Below are 22,269 nucleotides of genomic sequence, written 5' to 3' on the forward strand. Positions count from 1 at the left end.
CGCCGCTTCTGCTCACCCGGCAGCGGCGCCTGCTGTCACTCCACCCACGGCAAGCACTGACCGGGCGCCTGTCCGGGCGCCTGTCCGGTCCCCCGGGGGACAGGGAAAGTCCTCCTCCCTCTCCAGGTCCTCGACCGCCTCCACCTCCTCCCGGCGCAGGATCGTGAAGGAGGCGGCTCGCAGGGCGATTCACTCAGGTGGCCCTCGCCGCCCTCAGCCCACAGCCGCTGCCGATACACCTCCTTTCCCGGCTCTGACCTCTCACCGGTCCGCAGCTGTCCATCCTGTGCACGCTGGCAACGCAAACTGTGCCACCAGTTCTCCCGCTCTTCTGGTCGGCTCCTCCATGGTCCGTCATGTCCGAATCAACAGGTGTATTACTTCATGTCATCCCGGTGCCTGCGTCAATCATCTCACTGATAACATCCCCCAGCTGTTGCAAAAACATCCCTCTGTCCGCACTGTTGTGGCTCATTTGGGTGGTTTCAACGACCTTAAGCAGCAACAATCCATAAAACTTAGGAAGGACTGCACCCGCCTCATCGATAACATTTCACAGCTGAACAAGCGGTGCATCGTCTCCGGGCCCCTCCCCCCTCCGTCATGTGGCGATGAAAAGTTCAGCCGACTCTGGCAGCTTCACGTGTGGCTTAAAGGCTACTGCACTAGCGCTGGCATTCCATACGTGGACAATTTCACCACTTTCCTCCATAGACCGGACCTGTTCAAACGAGACCGTCTTCATCTAAACCACAACGGATCCCGTCTTCTCTCTTTGAACATTAATCTCACTCTGCTAGCCGTCCAGCCCACCACATTCACTGATTGACTGTGTACGCGACACACCTCCGTAGCCTCTTCCTCTACCACCACTACGACAGTTCCCCCCGGCACCTCTATGGGTAACACCGCCCCCTGCTGGCCCCAGCCGTCATTAACCTCTCCCACTGCTGCAGTACCAATTCAAACAATTATCACAGCCAGACGCTATCACCCATATGGTGTTCTTAAAGCTGCAAATATTAATAACATCTCCTATATTAAATATAGTGCCACTGCTCCTTCACCACTTGGTATCCTGTGTAATCTGGCCCTGCTAAACATAAGGTCTCTCTCAAACAAGACCTTCATTCTTAAAGGTGTACAGAAATGGCCGTTTGTCCCGTTTGTCGCGCCGAGTTGTCACGAGCTGCAACACGAGTTTACCCGAGTAAGGAAAATGAATTTGATTGGTCGTTATCGAGCGGGCGGGATATTCAAAGTTTGGGGCGAGCCCGAGCTCCGTGTGTGTGTGCGTGTCTCAGACGTTTGAATGACGGATTACGGATCCAATATCAGTGGCTAGTGAATCGTGTACAGGCTGACGTATAATCCGTGCGCCTGCATTATCCAATACGAAAAAAAAAACTACACTAAAATACATACTTTCATCACGGATTTACTCAAAAATAGAATTTTGCACAAAGTTTGACCTACATCGTCTGATAGATGAGTTATTACACTAATTTTATGACCCAGAGTGGGCTCAAATTCAATTTTCTTTTCTGTACACCTTTAATGATTTCATTTCATCCTCCCAGCTAGACTTCCTGTTTCTGACAGAGACCTGGTTGAAGCCTGGTGAACACAGTCAGCTTCTAGAAATGTGTCCCCCTCAATATAATTTTTATAGCTCCCCTCGGCTTTGCGGCCGTGGGGGAGGTCTAGCTGTTGTCTATAGAAAGTCCCACAAGTGTACTCTTATTAGCACTGATAATTATTCCAGTTTTGAGGTCCTAATGTTTAAATATGATGGTCCAACCCCGGCCCTCTTTGTAGTGGTGTATCGACCCCCCAGGCCGGAGGCTACTTTTCTCACTGAGTTTCCTGAGTTTCTGACCTCTCTTGTGATGAACTATGACAAAATTCTGATCTCCGGTGATTTTAACTTTCACATCGATGTTAAATCTAATAGTAAAGCCACTGAATTCCTCGCCATTATGGATTCCCTCAATTTTGTACAGTTTGTCTCTGGCCCAACCCATAATCACGGTCACACGCTAGACCTAGTGTTCACGCTTGGTCTGAATATTCCCTCTCTGACTGTGGAAAACATGGGGATCTCAGACCACCTGTGCATTAGATTTTCCACCCTGCTTCATTCTATTCCCAAGCCTCAGTCATCTGTCTCATACTCTCGCACAATAAACACCTCTTCAGCTAGGAAATTTTCTGAGGCCTTTGCAGCCTCATCCTTACCCCAGAGTGTCCAGGCTTGTTCCCCTTACATCAATACTGAAGAGCTTTTAACCCAGTTCAACTCTACTTGTGCTCTTATTCTAGACTCTGTTGCCCCCCTCAAGCCTAGGAAACCTAAAACTAAAACCCAGCCCTGGCTTAATGCCAACACCCGCGCACTGAGACAGTCATGTAGGAAAGCTGAAAGAAAGTGGAAAAGTGACAGGTTACAAATCTCATACGACATCATGAGGGGCTGTCTTGACACATACCAGCAAGCTGTTAAGGCAGCAAGGGCAACATATTTTGCCAACATCATCTCCAGAAACTCCCACTCCTCTAAATCATTATTCAAAGCAATTAACACTATTCTAAATCCTGTTGCTAGCCCCTGCCCTGCCCCTCCCACTGTTAGTTGTGAAGACTTTCTACATTTCTTCATAAATAAAATTGAGAACATCCGATCTGCAATCGCAACCTCAACTTTTGACCCTTCCTCCTTCCTGCCTTGCCCTGCTGTTCTCACCAGGTTTGAGCCTGTGTCCCTCTCTCAGATTGTCGACTTTGTCTCCCATACTAGGCCGACTACCTGCACCACAGACATTGTTCCCACCCAACTGCTGAGGGAAACTTTTAACACTCTAGGTCCCACAGTGTCACTCCTCCTCAATAGTAGCCTGGCAAATGGTTCTGTTCCATCATGCTTTAAACACGCAGTTGTTCAGCCAATTATCAAAAAACCAAACCTAGATCCTGCTGTTCTAAATAATTTTCGACCAATCTCAAAACTCCCGTTTCTATCCAAGGTCATGGAAAAAATTGTTTACTCCCAGCTTCTGTCCTTCTTAGATAAAAATAACATCATGGACAAATTTCAGTCAGGTTTCAGGGCACGGCATAGTACAGAGTCAGCACTGCTAAAAGTCACGAACGACCTGCTGCTCTCCCTCGACTCTGGTAAACCCGCCTTATTAATACTCTTAGATCTCAATTCTGCCTTCGACACTGTTGACCACTCCCTCTTGCTAACCCGGCTTGAGCACCAGGTCGGTATCCAAGGCAGCGCTCTCCAGTGGTTTGCCTCCTACCTTTCTAACAGATCCTTTTCTGTTAACATCGGTAATCTCTACTCTTCATCTGCTCCAATCACATGCGGCGTACCCCAGGGTTCCATCTTAGGCCCCATCCTATTCGCCCTATACCTGCTCCCTTTAGGCTCCATTTTCCAAAAGCATAATATCTCATATCATTGTTACGCCGATGATACACAGTTATATCTTCCACTCGAACCTGGTCATAGCAACAACTCCACCTTGGAGTCCATTCTTGACTGCCTCCAAGACGTCAAACTATGGTTGGCGAATAACTATCTCCAATTAAATGATGGGAAGACAGAAGTGGTCCTTTTTGGCCCCCCAAACTCCTCCATAGGTATAATAAATCACTTAGGTCCCCTGGCGCCCAATCTTCATACCCATGCCAGAAATCTCGGGGTGATCTTCGATCAAGATTTAAAATTTGATAAACAAATAAACTCTGTGGTGAAAAGTTGTTTTTTCCAACTACGAAACATTGCAAAACTTAAATCAATTCTCTCCCTCTCTGACCTTAATACAGTTACCAATGCCTTGATTACCTCTAGGCTAGATTATTGCAACTCACTTTATTTAGGTATTAGCCAGTCATCTCTATCCCGCTTACAATTGGTTCAGAATTCTGCTGCCAGATTGCTAACAGGAACTAGGAGGCAAGAACACATAACACCCATACTAGCATCCCTTCATTGGCTCCCCATCAAGTACAGGACAGAGTTTAAAGTTCTTTTATTTGTTTTTCAAGCACTACATGGCCTGGCCCCCCAATACATCTGTGACCTACTCTCCCCCCTTTCCAACCCAAGGACTCTTAGATCCTCGAACCAACTGCTCCTGACCGTTCCCCGGTCTAGGCTACGAGGAAAGGGTGATCGTGCCTTTGCCGTTGCAGCCCCAAGGCTATGGAACAGCCTACCCATTTCAATCAGATGTTCCTCCTCTGCAGCTGCCTTTAAGGCAAATCTAAAAACCTTTTTGTTTTCCCAGGCCTTTAAATGTCCCTGATGGTCTCAAGTGTGTGTCATTTTTCATTCTGGCTGTCCCAGCCATGGCTATTCTGTATTTTGTACCTTGTTTGTAATTTTGTGTTCACTGAACTGTACAGCACTTTGGTCAACTTTGGTTGTTTTTAAATGTGCTTTATAAATAAATTGATTTGATTTGATTTGATCATTACACATCACACATCATACTTGTATTCATTCTACAGAATATACATTATAATATACCGTCTGGTCGTCATGACAACAGCAGTCATCAGAGTGGACAGCTGTGTGATGATGAGTCGGTCTCTCTCTCTCTCTCTCTGCAGCCACGTTCTGCTCCAACACGCAGTTCTTCATCCGCCTGGACGACGTGGACGACGACCCTGACGACGGCCAGGACGGCTGCACCGCTCTGATTGGTCTGATGCAGCGGGACGCCAGGCGGGAGAGACGCTTCGGACGAGACCTCAACACCGTGGGGTTCGCCATCTACCAGGTTATACAAACACTCAAACACACACACAGTACACACACACACACTAAAACACACACACACACACACCAATAGTGTAGATACTCAGGTTTACGCAGTATGAAAATACATAAATACTTCAGTATAGCCAGTACAACTAAACTATCTAACTAAAGTAAATGTCAGTGGTTCTCAGAGTGGGAGGGTTGACAGGGTTCAAGGGGGTCCACTACTTTTTATTCACATTTTAACACTTTTTACTAGAATTCTTTCACTTTTTTAATTACCGTATTGTTTGACTTTTTTCTTTTCTTTTCTTTTTTTTTTAATTTTACCACTTTTCTTGGATTTTTTTTGAGAAATCTTTGAGTTAGGGCCCATGTCCACCATGACAGCCTCTCAGCGCTGCTTTCCCAGCGCTTAGCGTCTCTCTCTCTCTCCCTCGTCAGAATGCCGCTGTTGCTAGGTTACAGAACGCTGCTGTTGCTAGGTTACAGAACGAGTCCTCTGACACTTCAGTGTAAACACGACAACACGAATGTAAACACGACAACGAGTCAGAAATACACAACAGCATTAGCAGCTTTTGACATGGACCCTGAGGTCGGCCTACCTTCATGATATGAACCGAGCCACGTCTCGTTGTGTTGCTGTGGTAACGTATGTCCCGCCCCTTCTTGATTCTGATTGGTCAGTGCGGTGAAAAGTGACATTGATGAGCGCAGCGCTGTTCTAAAAGTTGAACAGATTTCAACTCGAAGCGCTCTGAGCGCCGCGACAAAAAGAAGCAAGCGGAGCGGCGAGGGCGTTTTACCGCCGAGGGCGCTGAGCGCTGTGAGCGCCGACTCAACAGGGTTGGAATGGAAAGTAGACGCTTAGAGCGCTAAAGACACGTCTGGTGGACACAGCCCCTAATTTTACCAGTTTCTTTGCAATTAAAAAAACAAAACTTTTTACTATATACTATTGTTACTTTTACCATTTTTTTTAAATTATTGTTTGACTTTTTTTTTAATTTTACCACTTTTCCTAGAATTTTTACCAGTTTCTTATAACATTTTTAAAACTTGTTTTTATTTTATTTTTTAGAAATCTCACCAGTTTCTTCTCAATTCTTCTTTTCTACTTTTTACTATTTGTTTTAAAGAAATTGTACCCCTTTTTGTATTATTGTTTGCCCCCCCCCAACACATACAACAGTTTGATGATTGATCAGTTATTGATTAGTAACCTTCTTCCTGTGATGTGGTTGTGGTTTCAGGTCCCTGATGAGGTGAGATGCTTCACAGCGACACATGGTCAGTCTGTCAGAGCTCAGAGCTCAGACCGGTCCCAGCCAGACTGCTGAGCCTCTTCCTCTTCCTCCTCTGGTCAGTTTAAAGGTCGTAGCAACGTGCACCTCGGGCCTGACGTGCTGCTGCGGGCGCCGGCCGTGGCTCGAAGCCCGACCTTCGTCAACCTGAGGGAGGTGACCGGCCGCTTCAAGCTGCCGCCCGGAGAATACGTCATCGTCCCCTCCACCTTCGAGCCGCACCGCAAAGGAAGCTTCGTCCTGAGGGTGTTCACCGAGAAGGAGGCTCAGAGCAGGTTAGAGACTGGTCTATACTGGTTTATACTGGTATATACTGGTTTATACTGGTCTATACTGGTCTATACGGGTCTATACTGGTCTATACTGGTCCACCTTCGAGCCGCACCGCAAAGGAAGCTTCGTCCTGAGGGTGTTCACCGAGAAGGAGGCTCAGAGCAGGTTAGAGACTGGTTTATACTGGTTTATACTGGTTTATACTGGTTTATACTGGTTTATACTGGTTTATACTGGTCTGTACTGGTCTGTACTGGTTTATGCTGGTCTATACTGGTTTATACTGGTCTATACTGGTCCACCTTCGAGCCGCACCGCAAAGGAAGCTTCGTCCTGAGGGTGTTCACCGAGAAGGAGGCTCAGAGCAGGTTAGAGACTGGTTTATACTGGTTTATACTGGTTTATACTGGTTTATACTGGTCTATACTGGTCTATACTGGTCTATACTGGTCTATACTGGTCCACCTTCGAACCGCACCGCAAAGGAAGCTTCGTCCTGAGGGTGTTCACCGAGAAGGAGGCTCAGAGCAGGTCTGTACTGGTTTATACTGGTCTGTACTGGTTTATACTGGTTTATACTGGTCTATACTGGTCTATACTGGTCTATACTGGTCTGTACTGGTCCATACTGGTCTGACTGGTCCACCTTCGAACCGCACCGCAAAGGAAGCTTCGTCCTGAGGGTGTTCACCGAGAAGGAGGCTCAGAGCAGGTTAGAGACTGGTTTATACTGGTTTATACTGGTTTATACTGGTCTATACTGGTCTATACTGGTCCATACTGGTCTATACTGGTCTATACTGGTCTATACTGGTTTATACTGGTTTATACTGGTCTATACTGGTCTATACTGGTCTATACTGGTCCACCTTCGAGCCGCACCGCAAAGGAAGCTTCGTCCTGAGGGTGTTCACCGAGAAGGAGGCGCAGAGCAGGTTAGAGACTGGTTTATACTGGTTTATACTGGTTTATACTGGTTTATACTGGTCTGTACTGGTCTGTACTGGTTTATACTGGTCTATACTGGTCTATACTGGTCTATACTGGTCTATACGGGTCTATACTGGTCTATACTGGTCCACCTTCGAACCGCACCGCAAAGGAAGCTTCGTCCTGAGGGTGTTCACCGAGAAGGAGGCTCAGAGCAGGTTAGAGACTGGTTTATACTGGTTTATACTGGTTTATACTGGTCTGTACTGGTCTGTACTGGTTTATACTGGTCTATACTGGTCTATACTGGTCTATACTGGTCTATACTGGTTTATACTGGTTTATACTGGTCTGACTGGTCCACCTTCGAACCACACCGCAAAGGAAGCTTCGTCCTGAGGGTGTTCACCGAGAAGGAGGCTCAGAGCAGGTCTGTACTGGTTTATACTGGTCTATACTGGTCTATACTGGTTTATATTGGTTTATACTGGTCTATACTGGTCTATACTGGTTTATACTGGTCTATACTGGTCCAGACTGGTTTATACTGGTCTATAATGGTCTCTAACTGGTCTATACTGGCCTATACTGGTTTATACTGGTCTATGCTGGTTTATACTGGTTTATACTGGTCTATACTGGTTTATACTGGTTTATACTGGTCTATAGTGGTCTAAACTGGTCCATACTGGTCTATACTGGTCTATACTGGTCTATACTGGTCTATACTGGTCCCTACTGGTCTGTACTGGTTGTTTCTGCTGGTTGTGACTCTGTCCTGTTGTTTCAGTCCGATGGAGGAGGACGTGAGCGTCGACATCCCAGAGGTCAGTGGCCCTGAAACTCAAACGGCTACTAACTGGTTTAACTGGTTTAACTGGTTGGTTTAACTGGTTTAACGGGTTTAACGGGTTTAACTGGTTTAACTGGTTGGTTTACCTGGTTCAACTGGTTGGTTTAACTGGTTTAACGGGTTTAACTGGTTGGTTTAATTGGTTTAACTGATTTAACGGGTTTAACTGGTTGGTTTAATTGGTTTACCTGGTTTAACTGGTTTAACCGGCTTAACGGGTTTAAGTGGTTGGTTTAACTGGTTTAACCGGTTTAACAGGTTTAACTGGTTGGTTTAACTGGTGTGACTGGTTTAACTGGTTGGTTTAACTGGTTTAACTGGTTTAACTGGTTTAACTGGTTTTAACTGACCCGGTCTCTGGTTCTGGTTCCAGCCTGCTGTGGCGGCGGACGACGTCGATCCTCACTTCAGACGTCTGTTCCTCCAGATCGCTGGAAACGTAAAGAACCATGTTTTTATTGCTTCTTCATGTCTCGTAGTCAAAGGTGAAAAACTCCTGGGTTCTTTCTTTAACCCAAATTCTGGGTTACTTGTGTTGGGTAAAATTATGGGTTATTTATCAGAGAGTAACATATTTTCTGGGTTATAGAGCTAATATGTATACCCAATTATTGGGTTGTTTGGGTTATATACCATTTCTGGGTTATTTTTCAAAGAGATACCTCCTGGTTTTCCCTGTTAAAAGGGTTTTCCATGGAGTTTTTCCTCAGTGGATGTGAGGGTCTAAGGGCAGAGGATGTTGTTATGATGGGATGTAAAGCCCTTTGAGACAAACTGTTTGTAAAAATGGGCTATACAAATTAAATTGCCTTGCCATTCTGGGTTATAAACACATTTATAATATGAATCACATGTGTTTGCCTGCCTGTTTTTTGTAGTTGGTCCCTTTTTTAACCCAGGAGTTTTTAGTGTGTGTGATGTTCTGAGGTGTGGTGTTATCAGGTGCACACTAAAAAGTCCTGGGTTCTTTCTTTAACCCAAATTCTGGGTTACTTGTGTTGGGTAAAATGATGATTATTTCTCAGAGAGTGACATATTTTCGGGGTTATAAAGCTAATATTTAAACCCAGTTATTGGGTTGTTTGGGTTATACTGTATACCATTTCTGGGTTAGTTTTTAAAGCGTTACCCATTTTCTGGGTTATAAACACATTTATAATATGAACAATCACATGTCCAGTGTTTGCCTGCCTGTTTTTTTTTTGTAGTTGATCCCTTTTTTAACCCAGGAGTTTTTAGTGTGTGTGATGTTCTGAGGTGTGGTGTTATCAGGTGTGTTGTTCTCAGGTGTGTCTCTCTGTGTCCACAGGACTCTGAGATCTCGGCCTTTGAGCTGCAGCAGATCCTGGACAGAGTGATTGCTCAGAGTGAGAACAGTTTGACCTTTGGTCTCCTTCAGATACTGCATGGTTTTACACTACTGAAGAGAAGTTAATGTGTGTTGTGTGTGTGTGTGTGTGTGTGTGTGTGTGTGTGTGTGTGTGTGTGTGTGTGTGTGTGTGTGTGTGTGTGTGTGTGTGTGTGTGTGTGTGTGTGTGTGTGTGTTGCAGGGTCGGAGGTGAAGACCGACGGCTTCACTCTTCAGACCTGCCGCAGCATCATCAGTCTGCTGGACGTATCCTTGTGTTGTCAATCGATCAGATCAATGAGTCAGAGGAACGAGTGTCTGATCGACTGCCAATAAATATGTAAATCAATATGTAAATTATTTTGGTCAACTTGTAGAAGGAATAGTTCAACATTTAGTCAAATTGGCCCATTGCCATAATCCCTATAGTCATAGCAGTAGGTTCGTTACCTTTAATTGTCGGTGCAAGCTGTTTTTAGAACGGCGGAGCAGAGCCGTGAGCAGCTCAGAGCTACGCTACGGAGGCTCATTATGGGATTTCTTGGTTTCCCTCATCAAACTCATCAAATACACAATCCAACAACTCCACAACGCTCTGGTGGACAAGTTGTGAGCTGCACATTCACCACGCTATGAGATAATAACACAACGTTACCACACAGAGTTGTTTTAGGGGGAAATTCATGTAAAACCACTGATGCACGTTGCCTTCAGGGACAGTTTTTCATCAACAGTCTCTGTATTTCCCTCTAAAACAACTCTGTCTGGTAACATTGTGTTATTATCTCATAGCGTGGTGAATGTGCAGCTCACAACTTGTCCACCAGAGCGTTGTGGAGTTAAACGAAAGATAACGAACCTACTGCTACGACTATAGGGATTATGGCAATGGGCCAATTTGACAACATGTTGAACTATCCCTTTAAGTGTAGACCAGTTGGACCTTTAACTGGAGCTCAGGTGGACGGCAGTGCTAAACTGGGCCTGGTGGAGTTCCACAGCCTGTGGATGAAGATGCAGAGATACCTGGTGAGTTATTAAACACCTCATGAAGATCAGAGACAAACAGATTCACAGAGTGAAACATGTAAAACCAGACGGTCCTCAAACGCATCACCTGGATTTATCTCCTTGTTCCTCTGGTTGCTAGGAGATCTTCAGGAGCCACGACTCCGATGGTTCTGGTACCATGAGCAGCCATGAGATGAGAGCAGCTCTGTCTGAGGCCGGTGAGTCCCCTGGTCCACTCAGGAGGTTCTGGTCCCTCAGGCAGGGTCCTGGTTCTGGTTCTGGTCCTGGTTCTGGTTGAAAGGTTCTGTAGGTCTTCAGGAGATGCTGAGAAGGTCCCGGAGGTTCCTCAGGTTCCTTAAAGGAGAATTCCGGTCATTTTTGACCCCTAAATCGTTGTCTTGATGGTCACCCAGTGTTGGTTGGAGCAAAAAACAACGTGACTAAAATTGCTGCAGACAAAACCAGAGTTACCATGGCTACCTGGCGCTAGTGATAGCCACAACGCTAACCCATGGGGGCAATTCTTTCAACCACAACAAACACTTTGTCCTTGTTGTGATGATTTATTTACTAAAATAAACGGTGGAGCAGAGCAGTGGTGATGTCCAAAATATCTCTGACCGTTTATTTTAGTAAAGAACTCATCACAACAAGGACAAAGTGTTAGTTTCTCTCTGTGATGGGATAGTAATGTCTTTCTGGGATGTTTCAGAGTTAAAAACACAAAGTTTCTACTGTTTCTACTCTACACTATATGAGTTCAGTGGTGTCTCTAAGGATTCCAGTCATGTACCAGAGATATCTGATTGTTTTCTGAGTGTTTGTTGTGGTTGAAAGAATTGCCCCCATGGGTTAGCGTTGTCGCTATCCCTAGCGCCGGGTAGCCATGGTAACTCTGGTTTGCCTGCAGCAATTTTAGTCGCGTTTTTTGCTCCAACCAACACTGGGTGACCATCAGGACAACGATTTAGGGGTCAAAAATGACCAGAATTCTCCTTTACCAGGAGACGGTAGAAGTTCTGTTGTTCACCTGGAGCTGTTTACATCACCAGAGCCAGTGTGACATCATCAGTTACCACGACAACACCACAACCTGCTGCAGCTGGTTCTGAGCAAAGTGTTCCACCTGGTGGACGTTGAGTGTTACTGCAGCTTGAAGCTCTCTGTCTCTGTGTGTGTGTGTGTGTGTGTGTCTCTGTGTCTCTGTGTGTGTGTGTGTCTCTGTGTGTGTGTGTGTGTGTGTGTGTGTGTGTGTGTGTGTGTGTGTGTGTGTGTGTGTGTGTGTGTGTGTGTGTGTGTGTGTGCAGGTTTCCATGTGAACAGCTCTGTCATCCAGGAAGTCGTGACTCGTTTCTCTGACGTGAGTTTTGCCGTCGACTTCGACTGTTTCGTCGGCTGTTTGGTCCGACTGGAGCTGCTCTTCAGTGAGTCATTCATCCACTCATCCATTCATCCACTCATCCATTCATCCACTCATCCATTCATCTATTCATCCACTCATCCATTCATCCACTCATCCATTCATCCACTCATCCATTCATCCATTCATCCACTCATCCATTCATCCATTCATCCACTCATCCATTCATCCATTCATCCACTCATCCACTCATCCACTCATCCATTCATCCACTCATCCACTCATCCATTCATCCATTCATCCACTCATCCATTCATCCATTCATCCACTCATCCACTCATCCATTCATCCACTCATCCATTCATCTATTCATCCACTCATCCATTCATCTATTCATCCACTCATCCATTCATCCACTCATCCATTCATCTATTCATCCACTCATCCACTCATCTATTCATCCACTCATCCATTCATCTATTCATCCACTCATCCATTCATCTATTCATCCACTCATCCACTCATCCATTCATCCACTCATCCATTCATCTATTCATCCACTCATCCATTCATCTATTCATCCACTCATCCATTCATCTATTCATCCACTCATCCATTCATCTATTCATCCACTCATCCATTCATCTATTCATCCACTCATCCATTCATCTATTCATCCACTCATCCACTCATCCATTCATCCACTCATCCATTCATCCATTCATCCACTCATCCATTCATCTATTCATCCACTCATCCATTCATCCACTCATCCATTCATCCACTCATCCACTCATCTATTCATCCACTCATCCATTCATCTATTCATCCACTCATCCATTCATCTATTCATCCACTCATCCATTCATCTATTCATCCACTCATCCACTCATCCATTCATCCACTCATCCATTCATCTATTCATCCACTCATCCATTCATCTATTCATCTATTCATCCACTCATCCATTCATCTATTCATCCACTCATCCATTCATCTATTCATCTATTCATCCATTCATCTATTCATCTATTCATCCACTCATCCATTCATCTATTCATCCACTCATCCATTCATCTATTCATCTATTCATCTATTCATCTATTCATCTATTCATCCATTCATCTATTCATCTATTCATCCACTCATCCATTCATCTATTCATCCACTCATCCATTCATCCATTCATCTATTCATCCACTCATCCATTCATCTATTCATCTATTCATCCACTCATCCATTCATCTATTCATCCACTCATCCATTCATCTATTCATCTATTCATCCATTCATCTATTCATCTATTCATCCACTCATCCATTCATCTATTCATCCACTCATCCATTCATCTATTCATCTATTCATCCACTCATCCATTCATCTATTCATCCACTCATCCATTCATCTATTCATCCACTCATCCATTCATCCATCGATTAAACATCCTCTGTTCTCCAGGGATGTTCAAGACTCTGGACAAGAAGAACCAGGGGAAGATCGAACTGGACCTGCAGCAGGTAAAACTCCAGTCCTGAACCGGTCTCACTGGTCCTGGTCCTGGTCCTGGTCCTGGTCTCTAGTCCTGGTCTCTAGTCCTGGTCCTGGTCCTGGTCCTGGTCTCTAGTCCTGGTCTCTAGTCCTGGTCTCTAGTCCTGGTCTCTAGTCCTGGTCCTGGTCTCTAGTCCTGGTCTCTAGTCCTGGTCTCTAGTCCTGGTCCTGGTCCTGGTCCTGGTCTCTAGTCCTGGTCTCTAGTCCTGGTCTCTAGTCCTGGTTCTGGTCCTGGTCCTGGTCCTGGTCCTGGTTCTGGTCCTGGTCCTGGTCTCTAGTCCTGGTCTCTAGTCCTGGTCTCTAGTCCTGGTCTCTAGTCCTGGTCCTGGTCCTGGTCCTGGTCCTGGTCCTGGTCTCTAGTCCTGGTCCTGGTCCTGGTCCTGGTCCTGGTCCTGGTCCTGGTCCTGGTCCTGGTCTCTAGTCCTGGTCCTGGTCCTGGTCCTGGTCCTGGTCCTGGTCCTGGTCTCTAGTCCTGGTCCTGGTCCTGGTCCTGGTCCTGGTCCTGGTCTGGTCTGACGGGGCGGCAGTGGCTCAGGTGGTAGAGCGGGTCGTCCAGTGATCAGAGGGTTGGCGGTTTGAATCCCGGTTGCTGCCGTAGTGTCCTTCCCCACCTTGCTGCTGATGGGTGGTGGTAGCACCTTACATGGCAGCTTCCTCCATCAGTGTGTGAATGTGATGTATGATGTGAAAGCGCTTTGGGTATCGTTGCAGGTAAAGCGCTTTATAAATACAGACCATTAACCATTTACTGGTCCTGGACACAATATTTTTTTTCCGACTATGGCCACGCCAAGCCCCGCCTTACTCTGCCTCTGATTGGCTGCCTCTGCAAGGCTAAGCCTGTACCTGCATCTTACCCTAATAGTCTACTTGCCAAAAATGAGTACCCGGAAATGTTGAGTACCCCAATGTTTTATTTTAGAAATATATAGTATGGGTCTCCAGTATTCAGAAACTGCCGGATGCTAACTTATATATATTGGGCAATTAGCACAATTGCCATAATTAGCATAAATTAGCATAGTTTCCTATATGGGCAATATTTCATCAAAATTGACTTGGCTGATCTGGGCAATATTGGAGTGGTTTTAGGGGTTATTGATGATACTGAATCCATTTCTGACATTTTCAAAATTCAAAATGGCTGTCTAAACCGGAAGGGACCAGATTGAAATCCATCAAAATTGGCCCACTGGCGGTTAAAATCTGGTCACTACCGGTTTAGACAGCCATTTTAAATTTTGAAAATGTCAGAAATGGATTCAGCATCATCAATAACCCCTAAAACCACTCCAATATTGCCCAGATCAGCCAAGTCAATTTTGCGGAAATATTGCCCATATAGGAAACTATGGTAATTTATGCTAATTATGTCAATTGTGCTAATTGCCCAATATATATAAGTTAGCATCCGACAGTTTCTGAATGCTGGGGACCCATACTATATATTTCTAACATAAAACTTTGGGGTACTCAACATTTCCGGGTTCACAATGGGGCCCTATGGGCTGGCAAGTAGACTATAACCTTAACCACTCCCTTCTTCATACCTAACCCTAGAGCTCTGTAAAAGAGAGTAAGGACAGCATTGGTCCAATGGCAGCGCCTCCTGGTGGAGGAATATGGGTTTTGCAAAAGAACTGACATCTCTGCATTGTTGGTGAATGAGCAGTGTGGTGTTTTCAATAATTTAAAAAACAGTTGTCTAGATTAATGTTTCAATCTACATTTTGTAATAAACCTATGTGCTTATAGCTGAGAACTTAAAACTTTATCCATTTTCCTTTATTTTCCTTTTATTTGCTCTTGCTTTTAACTCTGTTTTCAGTGTTTTGTTTGTTTTTATTCTGTCTTATGCTTCTTTTTTAATGTTGTGTCTTTATGTAAAGCACATTGAGTTGCCTTGGTATGAAATGTGCTATATAAATAAAGATGCCTTGCCTTGCCTAAACAAATTCTAAGTATAATTTGATATGACCAAGACACCTAAAAACAAAAACACGGCCGTTTTCATCAATTTACCAGCAAGTGGGCAACACACATACATTGGAGTGAATGGGTTTTCTGGGCGCTGCTGCAATAGATACTTATCAGTAGGTGACGTCACGGTGCGTTCCACCGGGCCGCCGCCATGCTGGGTACCGAACACTGAGTTAACCTCTATTCAGCTCAGTGCAGCCACATCCTCTGACTAGAAATGACTGCTGCCTGATGTAGTTTGGATATGGATATTTCTCATTTTGATGGCCTTGCCTTGAAAGCACACACCATTTCTGCTGAGACGAGCTTTGACAGCGCGGTGCGCCGCTCTCTCTCCCGTTAACAGTTAATCTCGCTCACCCAGTGGACCTCTCTCTCTCTCCTCGTCTCTCTCTCTCTCTCTCTCTCTCTCTCTCTCTCTCTGGTCTCCCGTCAGGTAAAAGCTGCCGTTTATTCCTCAGATGAAGCTCATGTTGAGCCTCTCCGGTACAGTTATCCATCACTGCTGTCGAATTAGCCGCTAATCAAAAGCTGTCGCCACTCTGTTTTATCTATCGCTCTGATTTCTCTTTTCTGTGCTGCGCTGATCAGAGCGGCGTCCCTAGCAACGGTGTATTTTACTTAGCAACGATCTGTTAAACAGGAATAACAGACTGTTAAATGCAAAATCAAGATGTAAATAAATATCAGAAATATCAATAAGTTATCGGAATACGACATTCAATAGAGCCATGTAATAAAAAAAGGTTTATCCACTATTTTTGTGAGATTTGATGTCACAGCCCATAGACTGCCTTTGGAAGTCGGTACCCAAGATGGCGCTGTGACCGGCTGCGAACGCTGTGTGACGTCACGTGATATCTATCTATACCCATATCCTGCCACTAGGGGCGCAAAACCCTTGAACCCTTAAACCCTTAAACCCTTAAACCCTTAAACCCTTAAACCCTTAAACCCTTAAACCCTTAAACCCTTAAACCCTTAAACCCTTACCACGGGAGTCAATGGTGGTGTCGTTACTCTCTTTTACAGAGCTCTAGCTAAACCCAACCGGCAGAGTAGAGGGTCTTGGCGTGTCTTGGCGTGTCTTAGCGTGGCCATAGTCGGAAAAATTTTTTTTGCGTCCTGGTCTGACCAGTTCTTCACCGGTCTGATGACATCATCACAGCTCTTGTTCTTCTCCTCTCGTTGCAGTGGCTGTGTCTGGCCATCTGAGCACCACCTCCTCCTGGTGCATGATGGGAGTTCCTCCTGGTGCATGATGGGAGTTCCTCCTGGTGCATGATGGGAGTTCCTGGGAGTTTCTCCTGGTGCATGCTGGGAGTTCTCACCTGCAGATCAGAAATAAAATAAAGTAGTTTGTTTCTCTGATGTCGACTGAGTCTCTGAACTGGGATGGAGGGGGGGGGGGGGGGGCTTTTATTGTGAAAGTTTGAACTAGTTGAACTGCTCATCTTGCTCTTAAACTGCCCCTCGGGGATAAATAAAGTTTTTTGAATTGAATAGTTGATCAGTGAGTAATGACGTTAATGAATCTGAACAGCCTAAAGGTGATGAAGAGGAGGAGGAAGAGGACGAGTGGCGGTGGCCACGGTAACGGAGGTGAACACTAACACAGTCGGTGTGTGTGTGTGTGTGTGTGTGTGTGTGTGTGTGTGTGTGTGTGTGTGTGTGTGTGTGTGTGTGTGTGAGCGGGGACACACCCTTCCTGCTTCTTCTTGCTCCCAGGATTCAACACCACAACACAGGAAGTCACACAACACCACGGAACTTCAAAATAAAAGCACTGATGTGTTGAAGCAGCTTCATCAGGAGGAAGATAGATAGATAGATAGATAGATAATGTTTATTTCTGACTTCATAATGATGTTAAATGATAAATGTGAACCTAAGAGACGAGACAGTAACAGGCAAAAACACTGTTGTTTCATGCACTGATCAATTGAGAGATTTTGGGCTATTTTTCTTCCATAACATGTATTCTTTCAGAAAAGTCAAAAGAAATGGTAGAAAATCCACTTTAAGGGTTTTATTTTCCTCATTTTGTCTCTTTCGTCAGTAGATTTCTCCTAAATTCACCAGGAGTTAGTTAGTAGCTTCATCCATTGTTCAGATTTTGGTTCTGGACATATATGCAAATTAGTGCATATTTAATTAGATCTTGCCTCATTTACATATTTAAATATAAAATTTGACAAAACCTGTAATACAAATAATATTAGTCTTAATGTGAGAGATAAACTTGTGAAGTTTCATGGTATGTGTTATTTAAAATGTTTACCCTATTCACCTGTAGTGTCTCCCATCAACCACAGTGAAGTTAGTTTTCAGTTGGATATCTGACAGACATTCGCTCCTTCTCAATACATTAAACATTCATAGAAAATATTACATGTGTTTAAATGCAATAAAACAGGTGTGTGTCATAGAGGCTTAGCTCTACCATCCTGTGGTGATTATGAGTCAACAGGTCACATGAATTTTTAAAATATATTTTATAGCCTACTGTAAATCAGAGCGTTAGAGCTCAATAACTCCCAGGTCATGTGACCTGTTGACTCAGAATCAACACAGGATGGTAGAGCTAAGCCTCCTCTATGACACACACCTGTTGTTATATGTATTGGGAAGGAGCGAATGTCTGTCAAATATCCAACTGCGGTCTCCCATCATCAGTCTATCTGACACTTTGCAGCGTCTGCAGAGGATGAGGATTTATTTTGAAGGTCCTCAGGGGAAGTCTCACCTGCTGCGCTGGGGGCGTGTCTCTCACCTGCAGCCGGAGACGCCCTGCTTCAAACCCTGCTGCCTCTCTACCGTCTCTGCTCAGCTCCAGTCCGGTCTCTACTGGTCTCTACTGGTCTCTATAGTCTCTCTATAGTCTCCAGTCTCCAGCAGCAGCGTCATAATAATATTATTAATATTACATTTAATTTGGAGGCGCCTTTCTTAAATCTTAACAGCATTAAAAACCAGCCATGGCGGGCATCGCGTCCACCCTGCAGCAGCTCCGGGACCAGGACCAGGGCCTCGGGTCCAGCAGCCAGGCGGTCCGCTACCTGAACCAGGACTACGAGGCTCTGCGGCGCCGCTGCCTGCAGAGCGGACAGCTGTTCCTGGACCAGTCCTTCCCGGCCGAGCCACAGGCGCTGGGCTTCAACGAGCTGGGACCGGACTCATACAAGACCCGGGGGGTCAGCTGGATGAGACCCACGGTAAGAACCAGAACCACTAACCAGACTCATACAAGACCAGGGGGGTCAGCTGGCTCAGGCCCACGGTAAGAACTATAGACCAGAACCACTAGACCAGACTCATACAAGACCAGGGGGGTCAGCTGGATGAGACCCACGGTAAGAACTATAGACCTGAACCACTAGACCAGACTCATACAAGACCAGGGGGGTCAGCTGGATGAGACCCACGGTAAGAACTATAGACCTGAACCACTAGACCAGACTCATACAAGACCAGGGGGGTCAGCTGGATGAGGCCCACGGTAAGAACCACTAAACCAGAACTATAGACCAGAACCACTAACCAGACTCATACAAGACCAGGGGGGTCAGCTGGATGAGACCCACGGTAAGAGACCAGAACCAGAACCAGAACTACACTGCAAAAACTCAAACTCTTACCAAGAATATTAGTCTTATTTCTAGTCAAAACAAATCTCATTCTACTTAAAATAAGACAGCAACAAGTGAAAATGATCTAAAAATCTTATTCTAAGTGGAAAGTGGAAAGTAGACATTTTGACAAGAAATAAGACAAATATTCTTGGAAAGATGTTGAGTTTTTGCAGTGAACCAGAACCAGAACCAGGGTTTGACCTGGGAGAGGCCCACGCACTGCAAAAACTCAATATCTTTCCAAGAATATTTGTCTTATTTCTTGTCAAAATGTCTCATTTCTAGTCAAAACTAATCTCTTTCCACTTAAAATAAGACTCATCACCTAAAAATGAACTTGTTTTTAGATCATTTTCACTTGTTTCAAACTAATTTTCACTTGAAATAAGTAGAAAAATCTGCCAGTGAAAGCAAGTTTTTTGTGTTTGTAATAAGAAAGAAAAACTTGCTCCACTATCAGATTTTTCTACTTATTTCAAGTGAAAATCTGCTTGAAAGAAGTAAAAAGTGTCTAAAAACAAGCTGCTTTTTATGTATAACTATGTATGTGTATGTATAAATATATTTATTTTAGGTAGAATGAGATTTGTTTTGACTAGAAATAAGACAAATATTCTTGGAAAGATGTTGAGTTTTTACAGTGAACCAGAACCAGGGTTTGACCTGGGAGAGTGGTCCAGGTCCGGTCCGCTTCAAACTAACATATAATTAATTGCATATAATTATGTATTATTATATTATTATTATTATGGAAGGGGAGATACTACAGGTAAACAGGGTAAAACTAACACAAAGTAACACATTTCACCATGAAACTTCCCACGTTTATCACTCACATTAAGACAAATATTAGTTTTGTCAAATGCTATGTTTAAATATGTAAATGAGGCTAGATCTAATTAAGTATGCGCTAATTTGCATATATTTCCAGAACATAAACCTGAACAATGGATAAAGCTGCTTTGTTTTATCTTGTTGACACATTAGAGTCTTTAGTTTTTCCAGAGGAGGATTGTGGATATCTCTTTTTATCACTCTGTAAATGAGAAAATACTGTCACCAGCCCTTTAAAACATCTAATGTCTCCATGTTTGTAGTAATAAAATGTTGTATAAATGAGGCTGTGAATGACATATCAACAATCCCCTCTGTAAACCTTCAGGATATAGAAAGGGATCAAAGTGGAAGGTTTGGTGTCTGGAAGCTGCTGAAGTGGAGATTTCTAGAGAGGAGTCTGAGTCTGAAAAACTCTTTCTGAGGAAACGGCCTTTAAAGACTTGGACTGTAAAACTACACAGATTGTTATTGTCAATCCTACTTTTAGGATTGGTTGCGGATACAAAGGAAATGACAATTTTTGGAGCCACATCATTGTTGAGGAGAGAGAGAGCTTTACAACGACACCTGACATGACACGGGTCAGATAACAAGCACAGCACAGTGAGTCACAGTAGCTGTTCACTTTTGGTGAATTTAGGAGAAATCTACCAACAAAAGAGACAAAATGAAGTCAAATAAAAACCCTTAAAGTGGATTTTCTACCATTTCTTTTGACTTTTCTGAGAGAAGACATGTTCAGGAAGAAAAATAGCCCAAAATCTAAATAATTTAAAAATGAAAAACCAATGTTATTTGCCTCCTGTATAAGTGTTGTGGTCAGGATTGTGTTGTTGTGACTGTAGCTGTTGTGTTCTTTGTTTAGTTTAGACTTCATGTCTGGACTTTTATTCTGTTGATCACTGATAATCAATAATCACAGGATGAGCTTTGTGTTAATGAGGAGCTTTTATTCTGAAAGTCTCAGTGTAAAGTGGTCTATTAATGAGGAGCTTTTATTCTGAAAGTCTCAGTGTTTCAGTCCAACAGGTGAGTCCAGATTCACCTGTTACTCAGACTGGAGGGTGTAATGTAATCCCTGAGCAGCGCCTGCAGGCTCAGGACTCACACCTACACACACACACACACCTATACACACTCACCTATACACACTCACCTACACACACACACACACACACACCTATACACACTCACCTCTGACTCTTTGTGTGTCCTTTGTTGTGTCAGGAGTTGACCTCTGACCCTGAGTTCATCGTCTCCGGGGCAACGAGGACGGACATCTGTCAGGGAGCGCTGGGTGAGACACACACACACACCTGTACACACACATACACATACAGACACACACCTGTACACACACACACAGACACACACACACACACACACACACAGACACACACACACACACACACACACACACACACACACACACACACACTGGAAGAACTGGTTTCAGTAACTGAAGATGGGTGGAGACTGTGTGTGTGTGTGTGTTGTCATGTCTCCAGAAACATCAAACAGGTAGCCTAAGGTAGGCGTTGGCACAGGACAGTAGTTGCTATGGTAACGCCTGTGTGAGAGCAGCCAATCGAGCGCAGTGGGGGGAGGGGAGGGGCTGCCATTAGCTGCTGATACTCTCACTCAGCAACTGAAATTATACACATACACTGACATACATATTCACAACCATTACAATAGGCTACATTACACACACACACACACACACACACACACACACACACACACACACACACACACACACACACATCTCAACACAAGACATAAAGAAACCATCTCACAACACAATTCAAAATACACTGACATAGACACTCACACACAACTCTAGACTAGAGAACACAAAGACACAAAGACACAAAGACACTTGCTCAAAAGACAGTTTGAACGAATCTCCTTGTTGTTTACAACTACTTCCTGGTAGAAAACCAGCATGAGAACAATAGTGACGGACGAGAGTTTCACTATATTTATCTACTTTTTCATGTCACTATATCACCGTTTAGACTAATCTGATGTTTGTAAAGTTTATAAAACCAATGATTGGACAAATATTACTATTTACGTGTGCACATTTTTGTAATTAGTCATGGTTATCATAGATTAGCCGGGCTAACGGTTAGCTACCTGTTTAACTTTAATAACTCAGTGACTCAATAAACGCTCCATGAAAAAATATTTTCTCCAGCGGATATCTGAGTTCCAACATGACTGAGCTAACTGGAGTAGTTTCATGTGGTGTCCCACAACGGGAGGGTTTTAACAGCTGACGTCCTGCTGTTAGCTTAGCTGCCGCCGTTAGCTTAGCTACCGTTAGCTTAGCTACCGTTAGCTTAGCTACCGTTAGCTGTCCCTGTCAGCTGAGCCACTGATGCTTTCTAGACACTGTGATTCCCCCAAA

At 44.3% G+C, this 22,269-nt stretch overlaps 2 protein-coding genes across 3 annotated transcripts in view; both read left to right on the top strand.

Annotated features, from left to right (window-relative positions):
• LOC146992630 (calpain-2 catalytic subunit-like) overlaps positions 1-16,655 on the top strand; it is a 37,130-nt gene extending 20,475 nt beyond the window's left edge. For both annotated transcript variants that reach the window (XM_085788273.1, XM_085788275.1), the window contains exons 11-21: positions 4,624-4,793; positions 6,145-6,356; positions 8,075-8,111; positions 8,511-8,576; positions 9,447-9,504; positions 9,688-9,752; positions 10,446-10,514; positions 10,636-10,714; positions 11,804-11,920; positions 13,315-13,373; positions 16,579-16,655. In XM_085788273.1, coding sequence (XP_085644399.1) covers positions 4,624-4,793; positions 6,145-6,356; positions 8,075-8,111; positions 8,511-8,576; positions 9,447-9,504; positions 9,688-9,752; positions 10,446-10,514; positions 10,636-10,714; positions 11,804-11,920; positions 13,315-13,373; positions 16,579-16,599 — 953 coding nt within the window. In that variant the 3' untranslated portion in view covers positions 16,600-16,655. The remainder of the gene's footprint in view (positions 1-4,623; positions 4,794-6,144; positions 6,357-8,074; positions 8,112-8,510; positions 8,577-9,446; positions 9,505-9,687; positions 9,753-10,445; positions 10,515-10,635; positions 10,715-11,803; positions 11,921-13,314; positions 13,374-16,578) is intronic.
• A 1,706-nt stretch (positions 16,656-18,361) lies between these two features.
• Positions 18,362-22,269, top strand: part of LOC146992631 (calpain-2 catalytic subunit-like) — a 66,191-nt gene continuing 62,283 nt past the window's right edge. Inside the window, exons 1-2 of the mRNA XM_085788272.1 lie at positions 18,362-18,599; positions 21,081-21,150. Coding sequence (XP_085644398.1) covers positions 18,363-18,599; positions 21,081-21,150 — 307 coding nt within the window. The 5' untranslated portion in view covers position 18,362. The remainder of the gene's footprint in view (positions 18,600-21,080; positions 21,151-22,269) is intronic.

The sequence above is a fragment of the Trachurus japonicus genome, chromosome 1, assembly GCF_045865225.1.
Source record: "Trachurus japonicus isolate A0001 chromosome 1, Traja_1.0".
Taxonomy (NCBI): domain Eukaryota; kingdom Metazoa; phylum Chordata; class Actinopteri; order Carangiformes; family Carangidae; genus Trachurus; species Trachurus japonicus.